This window comes from Festucalex cinctus, chromosome 12 (assembly GCF_051991245.1).
Source record: "Festucalex cinctus isolate MCC-2025b chromosome 12, RoL_Fcin_1.0, whole genome shotgun sequence".
Taxonomy (NCBI): Eukaryota; Metazoa; Chordata; class Actinopteri; order Syngnathiformes; family Syngnathidae; genus Festucalex; species Festucalex cinctus.
Genome location: NC_135422.1, coordinates 5,473,293 through 5,490,778, shown reverse-complemented (window position 1 = coordinate 5,490,778; position 17,486 = coordinate 5,473,293). Strand labels below are relative to the sequence as shown.

The 17,486-nt window shown below is 39.6% G+C and overlaps 2 protein-coding genes across 12 annotated transcripts in view; both read right to left on the bottom strand.

Moving 5' to 3' along the window:
- Nucleotides 1-38: 38 nt before the first annotated feature.
- Nucleotides 39-2,766, bottom strand: tmem179ab (transmembrane protein 179a, genome duplicate B). Its single transcript, XM_077538945.1, has 4 exons — nucleotides 2,390-2,766; nucleotides 1,658-1,795; nucleotides 809-887; nucleotides 39-739 (listed from the first exon to the last, which is right to left on the bottom strand). The coding sequence occupies exons 1-4, from the start codon at nucleotides 2,689-2,691 to the stop codon at nucleotides 566-568; spliced, it is 693 nt and encodes a 230-aa protein (XP_077395071.1). The 5' UTR covers nucleotides 2,692-2,766; the 3' UTR covers nucleotides 39-565.
- A 5,862-nt stretch (nucleotides 2,767-8,628) lies between these two features.
- The window catches only part of LOC144032020 (ryanodine receptor 3-like), a 99,899-nt gene continuing 91,041 nt past the window's right edge, over nucleotides 8,629-17,486 (bottom strand). For all 11 annotated transcript variants that reach the window (XM_077539624.1, XM_077539628.1, XM_077539625.1 and 8 more), the window contains 17 exons: nucleotides 16,431-16,512; nucleotides 15,035-16,353; nucleotides 14,031-14,086; nucleotides 13,780-13,951; nucleotides 13,619-13,705; nucleotides 13,339-13,539; nucleotides 12,895-13,025; nucleotides 12,769-12,811; nucleotides 11,986-12,113; nucleotides 11,858-11,918; nucleotides 11,636-11,782; nucleotides 11,400-11,534; nucleotides 11,171-11,327; nucleotides 10,991-11,055; nucleotides 10,828-10,928; nucleotides 9,902-9,953; nucleotides 8,629-8,997 (listed from right to left, as the gene is read on the bottom strand). In XM_077539624.1, coding sequence (XP_077395750.1) covers nucleotides 8,902-8,997; nucleotides 9,902-9,953; nucleotides 10,828-10,928; nucleotides 10,991-11,055; nucleotides 11,171-11,327; nucleotides 11,400-11,534; nucleotides 11,636-11,782; nucleotides 11,858-11,918; nucleotides 11,986-12,113; nucleotides 12,769-12,811; nucleotides 12,895-13,025; nucleotides 13,339-13,539; nucleotides 13,619-13,705; nucleotides 13,780-13,951; nucleotides 14,031-14,086; nucleotides 15,035-16,353; nucleotides 16,431-16,512 — 3,033 coding nt within the window. In that variant the 3' untranslated portion in view covers nucleotides 8,629-8,901. The remainder of the gene's footprint in view (nucleotides 8,998-9,901; nucleotides 9,954-10,827; nucleotides 10,929-10,990; nucleotides 11,056-11,170; nucleotides 11,328-11,399; nucleotides 11,535-11,635; nucleotides 11,783-11,857; nucleotides 11,919-11,985; nucleotides 12,114-12,768; nucleotides 12,812-12,894; nucleotides 13,026-13,338; nucleotides 13,540-13,618; nucleotides 13,706-13,779; nucleotides 13,952-14,030; nucleotides 14,087-15,034; nucleotides 16,354-16,430; nucleotides 16,513-17,486) is intronic.

Below are 17,486 nucleotides of genomic sequence, written 5' to 3'. Positions count from 1 at the left end.
CCTGAAATACATTGCTAAAAGAAATTGGGGACAGACTGTCACAGTTAATAATTTTTACAATTAAATGCAGGAACATCACAAAAGCAGCCTGTTGTATTCTTGTTGCTGCAACATGCAGGATGAAGTTCGACCTCAATAAAACATAAGGTCACATTTATTGGTGTATAAACAAGATGTGCGAGCTACTCAGATCTAAAAGCCGCTGTATTATTATTTTCTCATGCATTTGGTCTCATGCATAAGCTTGACAAAGACACAGTCCAACAAAATGTCAAAGTTGTTAACGCTTCGTTTCTGAGTATCATAAAATGTGAGTACATTTGCAATGAAAGCATTGATACGAGCTCTGTCAGATTAAGAGTGGGTGAATAAACTCAATAAAGGCAAGATTAACCATTGGTGGGTTTTCTTAGGGAAAATCAATCAGCTAGAGGACGAAAATAAACTCTTCAGTTCACTTTCTGCGCAATGGGAACAAAAGCCAACTGGTTTTGATTGTCAACAGAGGCAAACGTGGAAGTTTCTAATGGCAGGACGAAAAGAGCGTGCGCGCATCTTTTGCTTTCTAGATGAGGCCGATCTTGAGGTCAGAGCTGCGGCGAGAGGAGCGTCCCAGCAGCAGATCCTTCTCGTGGATGAGGCTGTCCAGCAGATCTTCTTGTCTGTAGTTGTGGTAAACCTTGAGGAAGGCCAGCACGCCGATGGCCAGCCAGGTGAGCCACGCGGCCCACAGGCCGAACTGTAACAGGAGAAGAATGAGTTGGAATGAAGTTTTTGTTGCCTCGTTAGGATGATACAGGTGACTTACCTGAGCTATAGCGAACTGGTCGTAGAATGCAGAGTTGTCCAGGCCCAGTTCTAGGTCGGTGTCCTGCAGGTCTTCACAGCTACATAAAATAGTCCACGTTAATCAACCGCCTCTTTGAATAAATTACCTCCGATGATCTTTCTCTTTTCTCCTTCTTCTTCTTAAATAGCTAATTTAGTCATTTATTCTTGGCTAAGTATCTACTAGCAAGTGCTTAGTGCTCCCAACTCAGCCTCAGCAATGACACAGTTGAACTGGAGTCAACTGTGGCACACGCAGATATTGATATCCGCCTCATGCAAGAGGGGGGCGCTGTTGAGCCATTACATGGAAACAAGTAGGATCACTCCAGTTCACCAAAGTAAATGAAGAAAATGTAGTAAATTAAGTAAATGAAGACAATTTATTTATTTATTTATTTATTTATTTATTTATTTATTCATAACTTAACATGGTAAAGTCATTTTAGAGTAGTACATTTTTTTTTTTCATTTTTAAAATAATGTTTTTTTTCTGTTTTTTTTGTCATTCTGTGATAGTTTTGGCATCAGAATTAATATTACACAGAAACCATCCACATCAACAAGATCAAAACATCTGTGAATAATACTGCAGGATCCAGAACTAACGTACAACAACAAGGTAAGCATTAGCAAACATCAGCATGTATGTTTATTTTTCATCCTTTGGTGTCATTTATCTTCAGTTATCACAATAACAGTTGCAATAATGCTTGACCAACAAATCCTACCTGGACCCAAACGTCGCCTTTCATTTTGTGTTTTTGCTTGTTTCTTATTCTTTTGTAGTTTGCAATGAAAAGATGTCGCTCGTGAGTCGTTCTCCTACCTGCTGGGCATGGTGCCGCCCTCGGTGATGGACTCGCACCACAGGTTGAAGCCCACGCTGACCATGGTGCTCGACAAGAAGACGGTGAACACCACCAAGGAGCTGATCAGCAGGTTGAGGAAGGCATTGAAGATGGAGCTGTGGGAAAAAAAAAATGGAGGGCAAATTTGTGGTTTATTCACCAATTCACATAATAGCAGATTTTTGTGAAAGACAGATTCAGTGAAAGACTATTCACTGTTTTTATGCTAAAGCCAGAGTGATGTAGGTATTGTGATGGCACAGAAATTGTGTTGAAGTAAATTGGGGAGCTTCATTTTGATGGAGAAGTAGTACTTTATAGCTGCCATTTTGTGGCATCTTAGAGCAAAGTAACCATATGTTGAAGTAAGTTAAGGAATTTCATCTCGTCGAAAGTACTTGTTTTCCGCCATCTTGTGGCATTTATATAGTTACAAGGCTTTGAATGGTGCCAATTACTTGCCAATTTTTTGGGTTCCTGGTCACTACGAAGACTGAAAACGCGTTTTGTTTTGTTTTTTTCTCTTTTTCAACCCATTTATTTCAATCATGCTTACAGCCTAGCAAATTAGGCGTTGGCAGCATGTGCTTCCTCCATCTTTCTATCTTCTATTTCTGCTTGTCATGCTGAAAAGCAGCATGTTGGATATGGACGGAACGCGAGGCCCATGTTAGCATGATGCTGAAATGAGAACAAGTCAGTACACTCACTCGTCGTATCCTTTGCACAAGAAGAAGAGCAGCCTCCAGGCCTGCACTGCGGACAATATCAGGGAGGCTATCCCGACAAAAGCGACGAAGCTGCAGGACGACTCGGCTCCCCACTCCTCCACGATGAAGCGCTGCTTCGACACCGTGATGTTCTCATTCTGCCACATCCCGCGCGTGAACAGCAAACATTTCCCACCGAAGTCCTCCGTGTTTTCGGACAGAGGCACCACGGCGATGAACCCGAATACGAAGGCTAAAAAATAAAGAACGCACTGGGCGAAAATTAAATTATCCAGGGCCATTTTTCGGCCGTCTCCTTCCTCCGTGAGGGGTCCTGCAGAGGTTGCGCATGCGCGGTAGAGGCAGGCGCAGCATCCGAAGACGCACTGTTCTGGAAACTAATGAGCACATCTTCTCATCTCTAGACGTCACAGGCACTTTCTTTTTGTACCATTCTGTTAAATAATTGTTTCATTACTGACACTATCCAAAAGAGGTGCCTCTATGTTGTCTTCTTGTTTTTCATTTTGTGTTTTGTCTTTGGATGGTTTGGATGAACACGATCAAGTGGCAACAAAAAGAAAAAGAAAGAAGTATCACTCACAATGATTTATATTATATTATATTATAAGGAGATCATAAAAAAAAAAAAAACATGTTGACTATTAGACCGATTCTGAAGTAATTCCACGTTTGTTTGTTTGTTTAAATGCAAAACAATTCACATAATGTTGGATCAATTTCCTTAATTTTTGTGTTTTATATTATTTTCATGAAATTTGTGTTGACTGGACATACAAGTAAATGCATAATTCATATTTTAAGACATATCATAAAGACATCTGATTTTGTTTATTTAAATGGCTACAATTGACTTAATGTTGGCTCAATAAATCGGTCATAAATTAATTTTGAGTTCTTTTGGGTTTCAATTGCTTGCTGCTGTGACAACTTAATTTTCCAGTTGAAGATTAAATATCTGTCTATTTAATAGTTTTATGCCAGACCTCCCGTTATGTTAATGCTACATCTGCTCTTGGTACGTTTCAACTTTTGTTAAAAAAAAGAAAAAAAAAGAAAAAAGAAGATGTAGAGACCAGATCAAATGAACAATAATATAAACAAGGTTGAACGTCTTTGACCTTTTACATAAAAACATTTGGCCGACACAAATGAGAGCATTAACAAAAAATAAAAGTGTCACTGTTCAAGTCTGAGCCAGTGGCGCTCATTTGATGTGCTTCATTGGGTCCATCTGGACCACCTAATCCCCCAAATCATGCTTATAGTGCCCTCTAGCGGACAATTCCAATTAATTGCCCTCTTTCTGTTTGATATATGGTACAGTAAGCTTTTATTGTCAACAATACAGTACCGTGTTAACACCAAGCGTGCAATTTGACAACATTGTAAACAACCACAATAATAAACTTATTAATTAATGAAAACTGAAATCTGAAAGCGTCAATCAAAACAAATGATTATTACTTCTGTCAAGGGAGAATATTGCACAATTTTTCAATCTCATTTTGGTGCTGGTCATTGGATAGCTTCTGTCAGATGAGGCCTGTCTAAAAATTGCCCAAATACAATTTACAATAACAATCAAATATTTAGCTTCAGCAACCAATTTGGAATCAGACGTAATGAACAGCGCAAGATCATGTGCGATATCGTTTGTCCTCAGTGGAGCTGACAAGTATTTATATGAGAGCCGTGTACACACATCAGACGGCTATTTGCCGCACAACTCTGCATGTGATTTATGTGTCATTTGCACCACGCCCCTCTCCATGTGTGATCATAGTAGCTTGCTTATTGTGTATTAACTGAGCACACATGGAGATGTTGACAACAAAGATGATGTCATTTCTTGCTTTGCAGCATTTTATTGTTGGTATACATTTTTCAAAATGTGTTTTAACAAGCGGTTGTGTTGACGCAGATTGTCTGCGATCAAAGTTAGCAACAAGATCAAATGTAGAGAAAGGGCAGGTAACTCCGTGAGGCATTCCCAATGAACGCACGTCCTTTAAAGCCTCACTTCTAAATAAAACAGCATGTGTGGGCTCATGAACTGGCCACCCAGAGGACACCAATACAAAAGTGTGTCAGGCTGAGATATGTGCTAAGTTATTCCCCCTCCTTAACTCTTTGACTGCCAAACGTTATCCAAAAAAAAAAAAACAACGGTGCCAGCCGATTTGGAGCATTTTCACTCATATCTCAAAGCAAACAGAATATTGTGCAGTATGACGACATAAATATGGTGGATACCATATGAAAGATTGGATTCCATTCTTTCATGAGAAAAAAAAAAGTATGTTTCTACCTTATTCCGTTCTTTAGTAATCACCATTTGATTTGATTAGGTCATTGGAGTGACATAAGCGAAAATACTAAAATATTAAGAGAAAAACAATCTTTTTTTTGTGAAAAGATACATTTTTTGCACAACAGTGACTTTGACACTAATATTTTTTGTGTAGTGACAAGGCAGCGTTGTACAAGACGTTGCGCTGCCCATTGAGAGAAACAAAAAAAAAACCAAAACGTAATATAAACGTAAATTAACGTTTTTGGCGGCATTCGTTAGGATTTTAGAATATGTCATTAAACGTTTTTGGCAGTCAAAGAGTTAAACATACTACAGAGGTAGAGAGGAAGACGAGGAGGAGGAGGAGGAGGAGGATGCTCAGCCAAATGTAGTCCCTGCATGGATTCAGACGCGGCAGCGGTGGGCAGCAGAAAGCAAATAGGAGGTCATCCATTTTTCATGAGATGCGATGGCGGCAAAGCAAATACAGTTTTATCGAGCGCACCGAACAATCTGAGGTGTGCTTTCAAGGGCGGCGTGAAATGAGATGCGTTTACGCCTCAAATTGTCTACAAGCGCGTCCTTGCGGTTGTTGCGCACGACGTCGCGACAACACACAGCGGCTGCGCAATTTATTTGGCCAGATTTTAATCAGTGAAAGGTTTAATAATTCACACGTGATTAATAAGTGCTGAGAAATACGTTATGAGGGATCATCTTTTAGGTGAAATAGAGAGAGCGGGAGGGTGTGGCAGTACAAAAAGCAATTTATTGATGACAAGTGGATGCGCATTGGATTTGCTATTCAGTTAAGTTCATAAGTATTTGGAAGGTAATGCCGATTTTATACACTACCACAATAGATTTGAATTCATTTTTAAGTGTCATATGTGAGGTGGAGCCAATCCTGATGGATTTTAGGCAAGAGGCAGGCTGATCGCCAGTCAATCAATCTCCTCAGTTTTGGGTGTAATTTCAATGTCAACCACTAGATGACAAGAGTGTTTACTGTAACTTGACACCTGTTATTGTTTTTCTTCACAAGTTTGGCACAGTTCTTGAAACTGAAGTGACATTTTCAAAATATAGACACATCATCCGAGACCACCTTACAATTGGTGTCAAACGTCACTTGGAGCCAGGTCGGGTTAGGAGGGAGGTGATGTTATGTCATTTAAATCAATCAGATTAGTATTCATATTGTGAATTTTAACCAAAAAAAAAAGCCCTCATGTCACATTTTTTGTGCCAAATCCTCATGGCATCATGTGAAGCCTTCCTGCCGTGCTAGTATGCCTGAAAGCAAACCAAAACAAAGCAGACAGAATTAGAGGCTCATACCCTCCGCCCTGATGTGAGGGGTCTGATGAAATATCCTGTAGACATTCATCTTTTCCCAGCGGGTGCAGGAAACACAGCGCTAGGCCAGCCACTGATTAAATGCTCTTAATAGAGGCCATTCATCTTATCCTGTTGAATCCACACTGTTGTTTAAACACATACAATTAGCCAATACAACATAAAACCCTTGTTATGTGCTAATACTGGCGCAGTTGACCCTACATCACAAAAGCTACAGCTAGCTAGCTAGCTAGCTGGTTAGAAGATAGATAGATAGATAGATAGATAGATAGATAGATAGATAGATAGATAGATAGATAGATAGATAGATAGATAGATAGATAGATAGATAGATAGATAGAATCAGTCATTCACAGCATTATGACGTTTATATGTTTGTAAAATTCCTGACCCCAACTGTAAATAGATGTCATGGCATCATCAGCGTAAACATGCATTGTAAAACTCACACAGATCTCTCTCTCTCTCTCTCTCTCTCTCTCTCTCTCTCTCTCTCTCTCTCTCTCTCTCTCTCTCTCTCTCTCTCTCTCTCTCTCTCTCTCTCCCCTCTCTCTCTCTCTCTCGCTCCCTCTCTAAAGCTAAATAATGATTAAATAATAATTATCCAATGAAACGAGGCTAAAACAATTATCTGCTTGTATCCTGCCAATTATATGAAAATGTTTGGCTTGATCGAGCATCTATTTGCACAATAGTGGAATCAGAAAACAGACATGATGGGATAGTGTTATTTTTATTTTATTTTTTTTTTTTTTAAGACAAAACAATACAAATCAAAACATTCTGCTGAGCAGCCAGGTCGTCCCACAAGTCACTCACATCCCACCATGAAACACTGCCTTCATATTTAGATGATGACATCATGGCAGGCTTTGATGTTGATGCTGGAGGACAGGAGAAAAGAAGTGGAAATGGGGCTGAGGAGGGGGTGGTGCTGATAAAGAGGTCACCTGCTGTCTTGTGATGAAACAAAATCCTCTGAGACCACCTGCATGAGATCACCTCAGAAGCTGTCAGCTTTCTCAAATACAACACTAGCGCCCCCTACTGATTACTCATCATCCACACGTCAGTCTGTGGGTGAACCGGTTGACTACTTGTTGTCTTTAATAATCATAGCATGTAAGGAGTTGTTGTTTCATGTACATGATCGTAACAAGATTAAGAGAACTGTTGTATGTATGTAGTTTTTAACTGTTATGTAATTTTATTTTATGAGGACTACAGATGGAAATTAGCATATTGCTAAATCTGGTGCAGCCATCTTTTTAATGTTACTGTACACTGTCCTTTTAATAAACCAAACTCAAACTCAACTCAACTAATCAGTGACATAGCAGCCAAACTATTTTATATAATATCTATCATATTTATGTCTTCCCTAGAGAAAAACCGCCCGATATTATCTTCCTTCTACTATGAATTTGTGTGACAATTTACGCTTTTTTGGTAAACAGTGGTCTGTGGCGCCATCTAGTGTAAAGATGTGTGTGTTGGGGGGACTTTTCGTTAGTGTGGGCCATATGAGGATTTTTTTTTCTTTTTTTTCGCCTTAGCAACATTTAATTTTGAAATCCTGCAGATGTATTTTTGTAAATTAGGTTAAAAAAATATATTGAATGTTATTATATACAAATATTAACAATTTAAATACAGTTAAGGAATAAATTCTTTAATGAATATTTTGTCAAATTTACTAATGCTTTTTATTTTATTCTTTTTTCATTGTTTCAGTTTATTTAGATAAATGCATGAAAATAAAATCAAAAAGACAAAAGCCATTCGTTTTACTTGGAGCACCTAATAAAACAAATAAATAAAAATACAAGCTTTGCACAAGTCTTGTTAAAACTATAACATGATATTTTTTCATCTTTTTCAAGACGTATCAACATTTCTAAAACAAAAGAATGGAATGCACATTACTTTTTTTTTTCCTAATGAAGATCAGTAAGCAGCATGTAAATGTTTTTACATTTCAAGCATTTGTTATCTTTAATTTGCACACAAATGGAATTAAGTATTTTTACGAATAGAATCCAGAGAGCCAAATAATTTCTGGCACTAGTTTATTTTTGTCCCATCAAAAGGAATGCACAAATCAGCAAAGCTACTACATACAAACGGCCATACGATTGCAATTCCACGTTTGCTGTTCCAAGTCAACTCCGATGTCATTTATACAACATGTAACGTTTGCATGGTTGCTGCATTCAGCAAAACAAAGAAATCACTTTTTCTTCTCTCATGGTAAATGACAAAAATGTCTGTATCTGTCATCTACTTAACATACGATAAGAAAAGACAGCACAAGGGTTTGCATAGCTTTTTGTAATGTAGACTTGCTACTACAGTGTAAGGCACTTTATGGAAAACAATTTTTAAAAAAATTAGCTTTTACATAACACTGTTTGCCTCTACACTTCACTTGCAAGGTTACACGACAAATGCACTTCACTCTTCTTTTGGCGTTAAGTCTCAACATTCTCAAAATAATGATGTTGGATTCTTGTGCATAATTTGACTGGCAAATTGTCTCACGACCCCCCCCCCCCCCCCCCCACTAGAATTTCTCAAGACGACAACATAACATTGTGCAATGATTGGGGGCAAGGGTAAAAAAGGCAATGCTGTCAAAAGGGCCCCGCAAAACCAAAATCTGGCAAAGTGAATTGGAGGCTGACATCCGAAGTGAGGGCAGCGCTTTCCCTTGCGCCATTAAACATTTCATTTGTATCGCCCGCCGCTCAAGTGTGGCTGAGGGCGGTCACGGGTGCCGATTACAGCAGCGGCACCCCCCCGCCGGGATGGAAGTAAGGAGGCGACGTCCGCTTTATCCCAGTTGATCTTCGTACTGCTTGCGGAAGCAGTCTCCGGCTGGGAAGAAATCCCAGCAGCGCTCCTGGTACATCTTCCACACGTATGACTCCTGAGGCACACCCACACACAGAGAACAGTATGTTAACATGTAACTCCCATGCAATGTGCTTAGTCTAATATGTTATTATTTAGCATTATTCATTCATTTGCATGTGTTCTGGGGACTGTTATGGGATGTTTTGCCTTCATAAACAATCATTTCAAACAATACAAAACAATAAGGCTGGGTTTAAAAAAAAAAAATCAAATTAGCAATATACATTTTTTCAAGCTCAATACATTCATAAAACCATGAATCAATTATTGTATATATCTCTTTTTTTCCCTAATATATGTTTAAGGAAATAGAATTTTTAAAGGCTGATTTTTTTATTTTCTTTTACATCTTACTGTTTTCTTGAAACTTAATGTTGTTTGAATTTACAAGCATTTTCTTCCATTTATGAAAGACCTGACTTACTTTTTTTAAATTTAGATTTACAATTATTGAATAAGATTATGAAAATATTATCATCTCATCCTTGCTGATGTCAACGTTTGTGTACCACTTCTGTGATTGTAACGCGTTATTTTCATCATTATTATTATTATTATTATTACCAATAACAACAATAATAATAATAATAATAATAATAATAATAATAATAATAATAATAATAATAATAATAATAAATCATTAGACCAATTACTGCTTTCGCAAAACTTACTTTGGAATTTAATATTTGTGGAGTCCTTGACACTTAAGGAGAATTGATGCGCCATAATTAATCAGTATTGGATTGAATTGGATCGAATCGGAAAAAAATCTAAATCGAATCGAACTGGACTCTTGTGAATCAAAATCGAATTAATGAAGGGTATTAGAATTGATACCCATCCTTACAAAATGAAGATTTCTTTATTTTGATTCGATCAAATTCAGTTGATCAGAGTTCGAGTGAATCATGCTGCACCTGGCCAGTGTGCTCAGTCTCGTCCTTGTTGATGAGGTACATCAGGAAAAACCTTGAAAGAAAGCAGAGTCCATGACAGAAAAACAAATATCAGCCATAGAAACAGTAAGAAACAAACAAAATTAAGAAATGTGTTGGGTAGACTATTTCTCCTTTGTAACAGTGTTTCTTGCCAAGACACGACATACCATTACAATGTTTACAGTGGTCCATCCCTGTATTTTGTGGTTCACTTATTGTGGATTCACTCTATCGCAGATTTTTATTTGGGTCCATTTATGCAGCTATTTTTGTCCTTGAGTAAATAAAAACAGCTCATACTTACTCACGTTTTCTGTTCTGAATGTGTAAATGCTGCCATCTTTATTTCCTTTTTTCAGTATTATGCTTTTATTCTGACATGTTAAACCGGAAGTTGCGGGCGTACAACGTTTCCGTAAAGTGACACAGCCACAAGCATTGGACTACACGTCTTTACCTTTCTTTCGAGGCTGGTTGCTTTTTGTCATCATTCTTCGTTGGAAAAGTTGAACAAATGGATAAAATTGATTTAATTAAGAAGCTGTTAAATCATTCTTGACTATGATGATCACTTGTGTAAGAAGACTGCCGTTGATTGAGCAGACCAAAGTGGTCTATCGTTAGCTTAGATGCTAACACAATGCCATGTTTGTCGTAAATATGTTTTGTATGTCTAAACTTTTAGTTCTACGGTGTATTGCTGAGCAATAAACATCTGTGAAAGGCACTGGAGACTCGCATGCAATCAATGGGCGGTATAGAATGACTGAAGTATAATCATTAAAACTTGAGAAATTTTTACAAGTTTCTTCTATGTTCACTGAGTAATGCATAGTTCTCATCATGGCTCCATACAGAAACGAGACCATACAAATATGAACTCTTCTTCCAAGTGGAATACTCACAGGTAATTGGCCAAATTGTGCTCTTGCAAAGTGTGAGTCTCAAAGCCGTGAGGCGTTGTGTCAAAGTAGTCGTTTCCGATTCCGCAGATGAAACATTTTGTCTGTTGAGGGGAAAGGTCTGTCATCCTGTTTGTTCATTGCATGTTTGTTCATCTTCTCTCACCTCCATGTCCTCTTTGACTTGTTCCTGCTGGTCTCTCAGCTCTCCAAAAGCATCAATGATCAAACCTGCAACCAGAAAAGACACATGGTTGTGAGCAGCTATATTTAATTGTGGCAAACGGTCCGTCATTTTCCACTCGCGAGCACATTTGCAGGCTAAAGGAGAAAAATCGGGTCTCACCCTGGATGATGGCCAGGAGGATGACGATGACGAAGAAAAAGAAGGTGATGTCGAAAAGGATGCGGTACAGCTCGTAGGGATCGCCAGCCGGGTCTTCAATCTCGTCACCGATGCCGCCTCCCGCTCTCACGCCGACATACATGTGGAATAAGTAACACTGTGGAGGATAAGTTGACACTTAGTACAAGGCGGATTCCATTCGGGGGAGTATTTAGAACCTTTTTCTCACAGTCATCATGTCGTCACACTTCATGTCTGGCTCGTTGTCATCTTCGCTCTTGTTGTAGAACTTCCTGAAGAAGTTGAAGGCCACCACAGTGTAGAGATAGACCACGACGGCCAGGAGGCCCACTGTCAGCACGAGCTGGAAACACACATCACACGCACATGCATCAGTTACAAAGGAATATTCATCCATTTTATTTTTTTTTATATCACTTATCCTCACAGTCGCAGGTGTCTCACCTGTTTGCCGTTATGAGTGACAGAGGACAAGATGGTGCGGAGCGTCTTGAACCCCATGGCGATGTCCAGTAGATGTGCAGCAAAGAAGAAGTTGTTGTAGTGGCCCAAAATGGACATGGTCGTGTACCAGCCAAGGTACAAGAATGACTGAAATGGAAAGATATCTGAAGTTTATTAAAATCTCTAATTCATGTATTCATCCATCCAACCATCCATACTTACGTTGTCTGTAAACACAACGCCCATTTTCCAAATATGATACATTGTATCGATTGAGCTCAACCTGTTGACAGTAAAAAAAGAGTGAGCAATACATCCTAATTGGATGCCTCCAACATCTAATCTCTTACCAGGACACCAACGAGGCCTCCTTGGTGACCGCTTCCTCCGTCGGATTAAAATCCAGAGCACTTTTGTCCAATCCCAGCAGCTCCGCAATTCTCTCAGCGCCGTAAAGGTCGCCATATTTCTTGATCACCTGCAGGGAAAGCAGGAGCAGCAGAACAGAAGAGTGAATCCCTTTTCGCACTGCACTTAGTACGCGACAACGCAGAATGACCGGTTGCCAGCATGCCCATATTTGGAAGTGCTGACGTAAAAGTCTACCGGGAAGTAAAAACGGACAAGATGTACCTTAGATTTGAGGTTTGCTCATTTTAAGAAACTGGAGGAGGACACAAGCAGCAACGAACTAATGGCTTGACCAATCATGGCTCAGTTTACTGACCAACCCTAGCAAGCAGGTGAGCCATGATTGGCCGTTACCTACTTCCTCAGCACAGGTGATGTCATCATCAGTCGACAGCAAGTCGAAAAACTACTTTTTAAAAGTATTAATTGTACATGAAAAATAATGAAGATATCAAATTCATTCTGGACAAAATATTAACTTTCCACTGCTGAAAATTGTTCAATGTGTCAAGTATCTCTTTAAGATTTGCTGGAACCTACCACAGATGACTGGCGGTGATAGGTGGGGTATTAGTAATAATGATGGTTTTCTTAATTAAAATAAAAAAAAAAAAAGGATTCTTTTTCTTGTCCCAGCTAGCTATCACCTCAGGTCTTAGTTCCTACTACCCCATATATACAATATTTTGATTTGAGGGTCCAAAATACAAAATTTGCCTTACCTTTCGTTTGACAAATTTATCCCAGTAGTTGTTGGGGAAAGACCTGACAAAAAGGGCATGACAAAAATGTAATGACACTCTTCAAAAAAGATAAAGCAATGATCTTGAGAAGCAAGACGGACATACGGCGTATTTATGACCAGCCTGTCCCACTGTCCTTTGATGTCATCGTCTGACGGCTGCTCTGTGATGTACAGTCCAGCAAACTCCAACTTCCTGGCTATCTCCTTCTCACGCTTGAACACCACCAGAGGAACCTTCCATACGCGATAAGTCGTTTGTTTACTAATTTTCTGGTGTTTTGATCATTGTTTGATAAATTGTTTAATTTGGAAAATACACAATAGAGACAAAAGTACAGAGGAAACTTGAAAGGTGGAAAAAATCTGATTCAAAATTTTGGACTTTTAAATGACGCCGCACAAGATGTCACCAAACAAGACACACAAGAATGCAATATGATAATTTAAATGAAATCATAAAAGCCCAATGCATTATACTTTTGTAAATATAGTGAACCAAATTTATATTTGTACTGTGTATATGTTCATTGGGGATGTCCGTGTGTACCTTCAAGTAGTAGTATCCCACTACACACAAAAACGATATAATAGTGTGCAGTATTGCCAGACAGCGAAGTGTTGGCGCCATGTAACCTGTACTCTCTTGTAGGATAAAATATTCAAGAGAGTCGTCTTCCTCCTCCTCCTCCTGCCCAGTTCTCCCCCGACCGTTCCAAGGGTCCACATCATCAGAGTTATCCCCAGTCACCTTATAACGTGAAAACAAAAATCAAATATTTTTGTTTGACTTTATTTTTACAGACACTTGTAAAATGCATTTAACTCACTTTATAGAAGAGAAGAATGAAGTTGATTGCAAATGCGACAAAGAGTGCTAAAAATCGCAGGTTGTAGAAGTTCCTGGCCAGGTAGTTCTAGAAAATACAAGTAAAAAAATATCCATCAAATACTCATCAGCCATTAATTGTAGGAGTTAAATGAAGCCGACCAGCATCTTGGTCTGGTAGATTTCCAAGCCAGCAAAGAAGCTGGCCATGAAGGCCTCCGGTAGTTCTTTCTTCATGCCGAGTCTCTTCTTGGGGGCTTTCTTCTCCAATGAAAGCTCAGGAGGTGCTTCATCTTTGACCTTATCGTGGTCCTTCTTCTCACCATCATCAGAGCTACACCAAAAAATATTCCGTCAGAGAAATGTGTGGCAGGAGAGCCCTTATGTTACAATACAGTGCACAAAACACTCACTCTGCTTTCTCTGAATCCGATTTATAGTCTCCATTTGAGGCCTTCTTCGCAGCCATCTATAAAACACATTATCGTCTATTTACACTTCCATGAGAGGAATGCCAAACAGTATCTTTAAACTTTTAATGGCGGTTGATGGCAACAATTTACAATACATTTTCTGTCCTGCTTATCCTCAGGACAGTGGCAAGTCTTTGCATTACACATAATTAACAAAATGACAGATTGTGTTTGTCTTGGAGATTTCACTGTATTAGATCGTACTATAAACAACGCTGCTATTATTTTTTTTTACATTGCAGAATGGCTGTGTTTCACTGTACTAGTACACTCTAGTTTATGCTTCTATTTTGAAGGACACAGGAAAGGCCTCGTAAATCGGTAGGAACTGACGTATGTATTGACGCGCCGCCAATAGTAGCGCCATCTTCCAAGTGTAAAGACGTGTACGCGCCACCGTAAAAACAGAAAAAAGAAAAGAAAGTTTAGCAGTAATTCAGTGAACGATTCTTTAGCACCCAGTTGAGAAGAGAACGAGGTTCTCATTAGAGTAATGTTTCAGAATGTCGCTATATTTCACGGTGTTTGTGTGATTTGTGTGCGCTTATTAAAACTATCGTTTTCATCCACTAGAGGGTGCTAACGCACTTTGGTAAATATTTAGCAACGCTAGAAGTCAAGCTTCTCTATTGTTTACTATGAATCTGTATTTTCTGTCTGGTTTATTTTTGTCTATGATAATTGCAAAGGCAAAGGGCAAGGTTAAAATGTTAAATATGCACTGTCAATTGTACTCAAGAAAGTGATTTTCAACAATATAATTACAGTATATGAGGCAATGGCTTAAATAAGGTAAAAGGATATACAAAACATACTGCTTGAGTTATTAATATAATTTTCAGTTTATTTGTTTTGTAGCTCTTACGGTGTGTTCACACAAGGACTGTTCGTTCAAAGTTGGAGAAAGAACCTTCATTTCAACCGATGATGCTACACATACTAACCTGAGCCTTCTTCTGCTTGACGGCACTGGCTATGGATGGCGCATCGCCCCCCACAACCACCTCAGACACGTCCCCCAATCCTGGTTCTGCTCCGTGTTTCCCCTCCTTCTTCGTCTGGATGTTAAGCAGCTCGGCCATCAGGTCTGCCTCGGCCACCTCCCCCTGAGCCATGTGACCCATCTCGGTCAACGCCGATGCCTCGTGCGCCTCCATCTTCTCCGTCTCCAGCACATCCCCGTGGATCCCGAACTGAGTGGGATCTGGCATGTTTCCCAGAATGTCCGTGACTTTCATGTTCTTTGCCCCTTCAACGAGGCCGCCCCCGAACATGGTGGTCCACAAAATATGGAAGAAACCCCAAACCAAGCTGTAAACAAAGTGGAGAAGGCCGGTGATGATTATCCAGAAGAACGAGAAGAAGCCATGCACCGTCTCCCTCACGCTCATCTTCCGGAATTTCCTGTACTGCCGTTTCATGCTCTTGAACGTGAGCAGCTGGCGAATGTGGCAGATGTTTTTTCTCATGGAGATACAAGCGACGGTAAAAGCTGATGAGGACTCCAGCATGACGTGCTCCTCCTCTTCCTCCTCCTGGTTCTCCGCCACGCTCTGGTTGTCATCTTCGTCGTTGTCTTCCTGACGCTCTACTGGATCCGGCTCTGAGATCTGAGACGCAAGCTGCATCTCGAAAATGGTATCCTCGCAGAAATTCACAAACAGTTCCATCTTTTCGCTCTCTCCGCCTTCATTGACGACATCAAAGATGAACTGTCGCTTGGACTCCTTCACCTGAGGCTTCTCCCATTGAGTTCGACTCGACTCGCTGATGTCAAAGTAGACCCGTTCGATGCGCTTGGCTCCTCCCATGATCTCGATGCGACCCAAGTAGGGTTCAAAGTAGCTGAGGACGCTCTCGGCCAGGTCCTGGAACGTCGAGAGGCGAGCGTCATGCGGCATGTGCTCCGAGAGGTTTGTGAGCAGCACGGCCACGTTGAAGCCGATGTCCTTAGCGGGCTCGTGGAACCGCTCCACAAACTGCACATAGTTGAACATGTCGTTCTCATCCGCCTCGGCGCAGGACAGAAGAAACTCAATCTCCGACTGGGAATACTGCTTCTGGTTCTCCATGGACTTCTGGAAATCCTTCTTCGAGATGAAACCTTTGCTCTCGGCGTCATAGATCTTGAAGCTGTCTGAGGTGGTCAGGTCCTTCAATTTAAGGAACATGTCAAAGAACTTGAGGATCATTTCCACATTGCTGGATGATTCCACCAAGGTGTCCACCATTTGTTTACCGATGGTCCCATTGACAACATTTCCTGCGATGGAAAGGATAATCATGGAGATTACATGTTTGTTCAAGTTACACTCCTATAACAGATCTTACAAACTTCACCTTCGAGAAGAGAGAGCATCATGACGATCATGTCCTTCTGCAGGTCCAGCAGCTCCTTTAATAATTCAATCTGACTGGAGTCCTGTTAGAAGATAAAAAGCGGGACTGAGACAGCTGATGGCCTCCTTTGAATTATGCTGTTCATTGCAAGTCTGCTCTGCCCTAAAAGGCCCCAAAGCGCTCTTCTAGCGCTCCATCCATCAGAACCAGCGTTAATGCTATTTTTGGTGTAAAAACAGATGTCTCGCCAGTTTGAGGTCTTTATCAACTCTGGATTGAGGACGCCATCAATCTCAGGAGACCTTTAAAATGTTAAATGTCAACCCTTCCACTTGTTCTCTGCCTCACTGAGCATCTTTAATGGAATATTGTTCAAGTTCAAGTCAGCAGTGCATGATTGCATAATTGCCTCTCTTCTTCCCTTTTTGGACATTTTATGGCTTTATTTGGACTTTTTTCTGCCTTTTTGTCCTAGCAATTTTCTGACAGTTGGCAATTTTGTGGACACATTTTATGGTAATTTTCACTGGTGCTTTTTCATTTTAAGACATTTTATTTTACTTTTTAACATTTTCTTTCCTGTCATTTTTTAAATCAATTTTCTGACTTTTTGGCAATTTTTGTGGAATTTTATAGTCATTTTTTGCATTTCTTCTTGTGTTTTTAGACAATTATAGAGACTTTTTGAACATTTTCTTTTCTGCCTATTTTCTTCTAGTCTATTTTGTGACTTTTTGGCAATTCCAAGGACATTTTTTGGTCATTGCCTGACTCTCTTCTTTTGTTTTTGGTAATTTTACGGTTACTTATCGAATGTTTTCTTTTCTGCCTTTTTTTTTTTTTTTTTTAAATTCAGTTCTGACATTTTTTTGGAAATTTCATGGGCAATTTCTGCTTTTCTTCTTCCCTTTTGGACATTTTATGGTCACTTTTTGGACATTTCTAGGTCATTTTAAAAACTTTTTCATTTACCTTTCATCTCGTTTTCTAACAACTTGAAAATTTGGACTGTGATAGTTTTTTGAATATTTAGTTATTCATTGTTATATATCAAAA

Coding starts and splice junctions, on each gene's coding strand:
- tmem179ab (XM_077538945.1), bottom strand. CDS start 2,691: ATGGCCCTGGATAATTTAATTTTCGCCCAGTGCGTTCTTTATTTTTTA. Junction 1,796..2,389: donor TTGTGCAAAGGATACGACGA/GTGAGTGTACTG, acceptor TTTTTCCCACAG/CTCCATCTTCAATGCCTTCC. Junction 740..808: donor ACCAGTTCGCTATAGCTCAG/GTAAGTCACCTG, acceptor CTCCTGTTACAG/TTCGGCCTGTGGGCCGCGTG.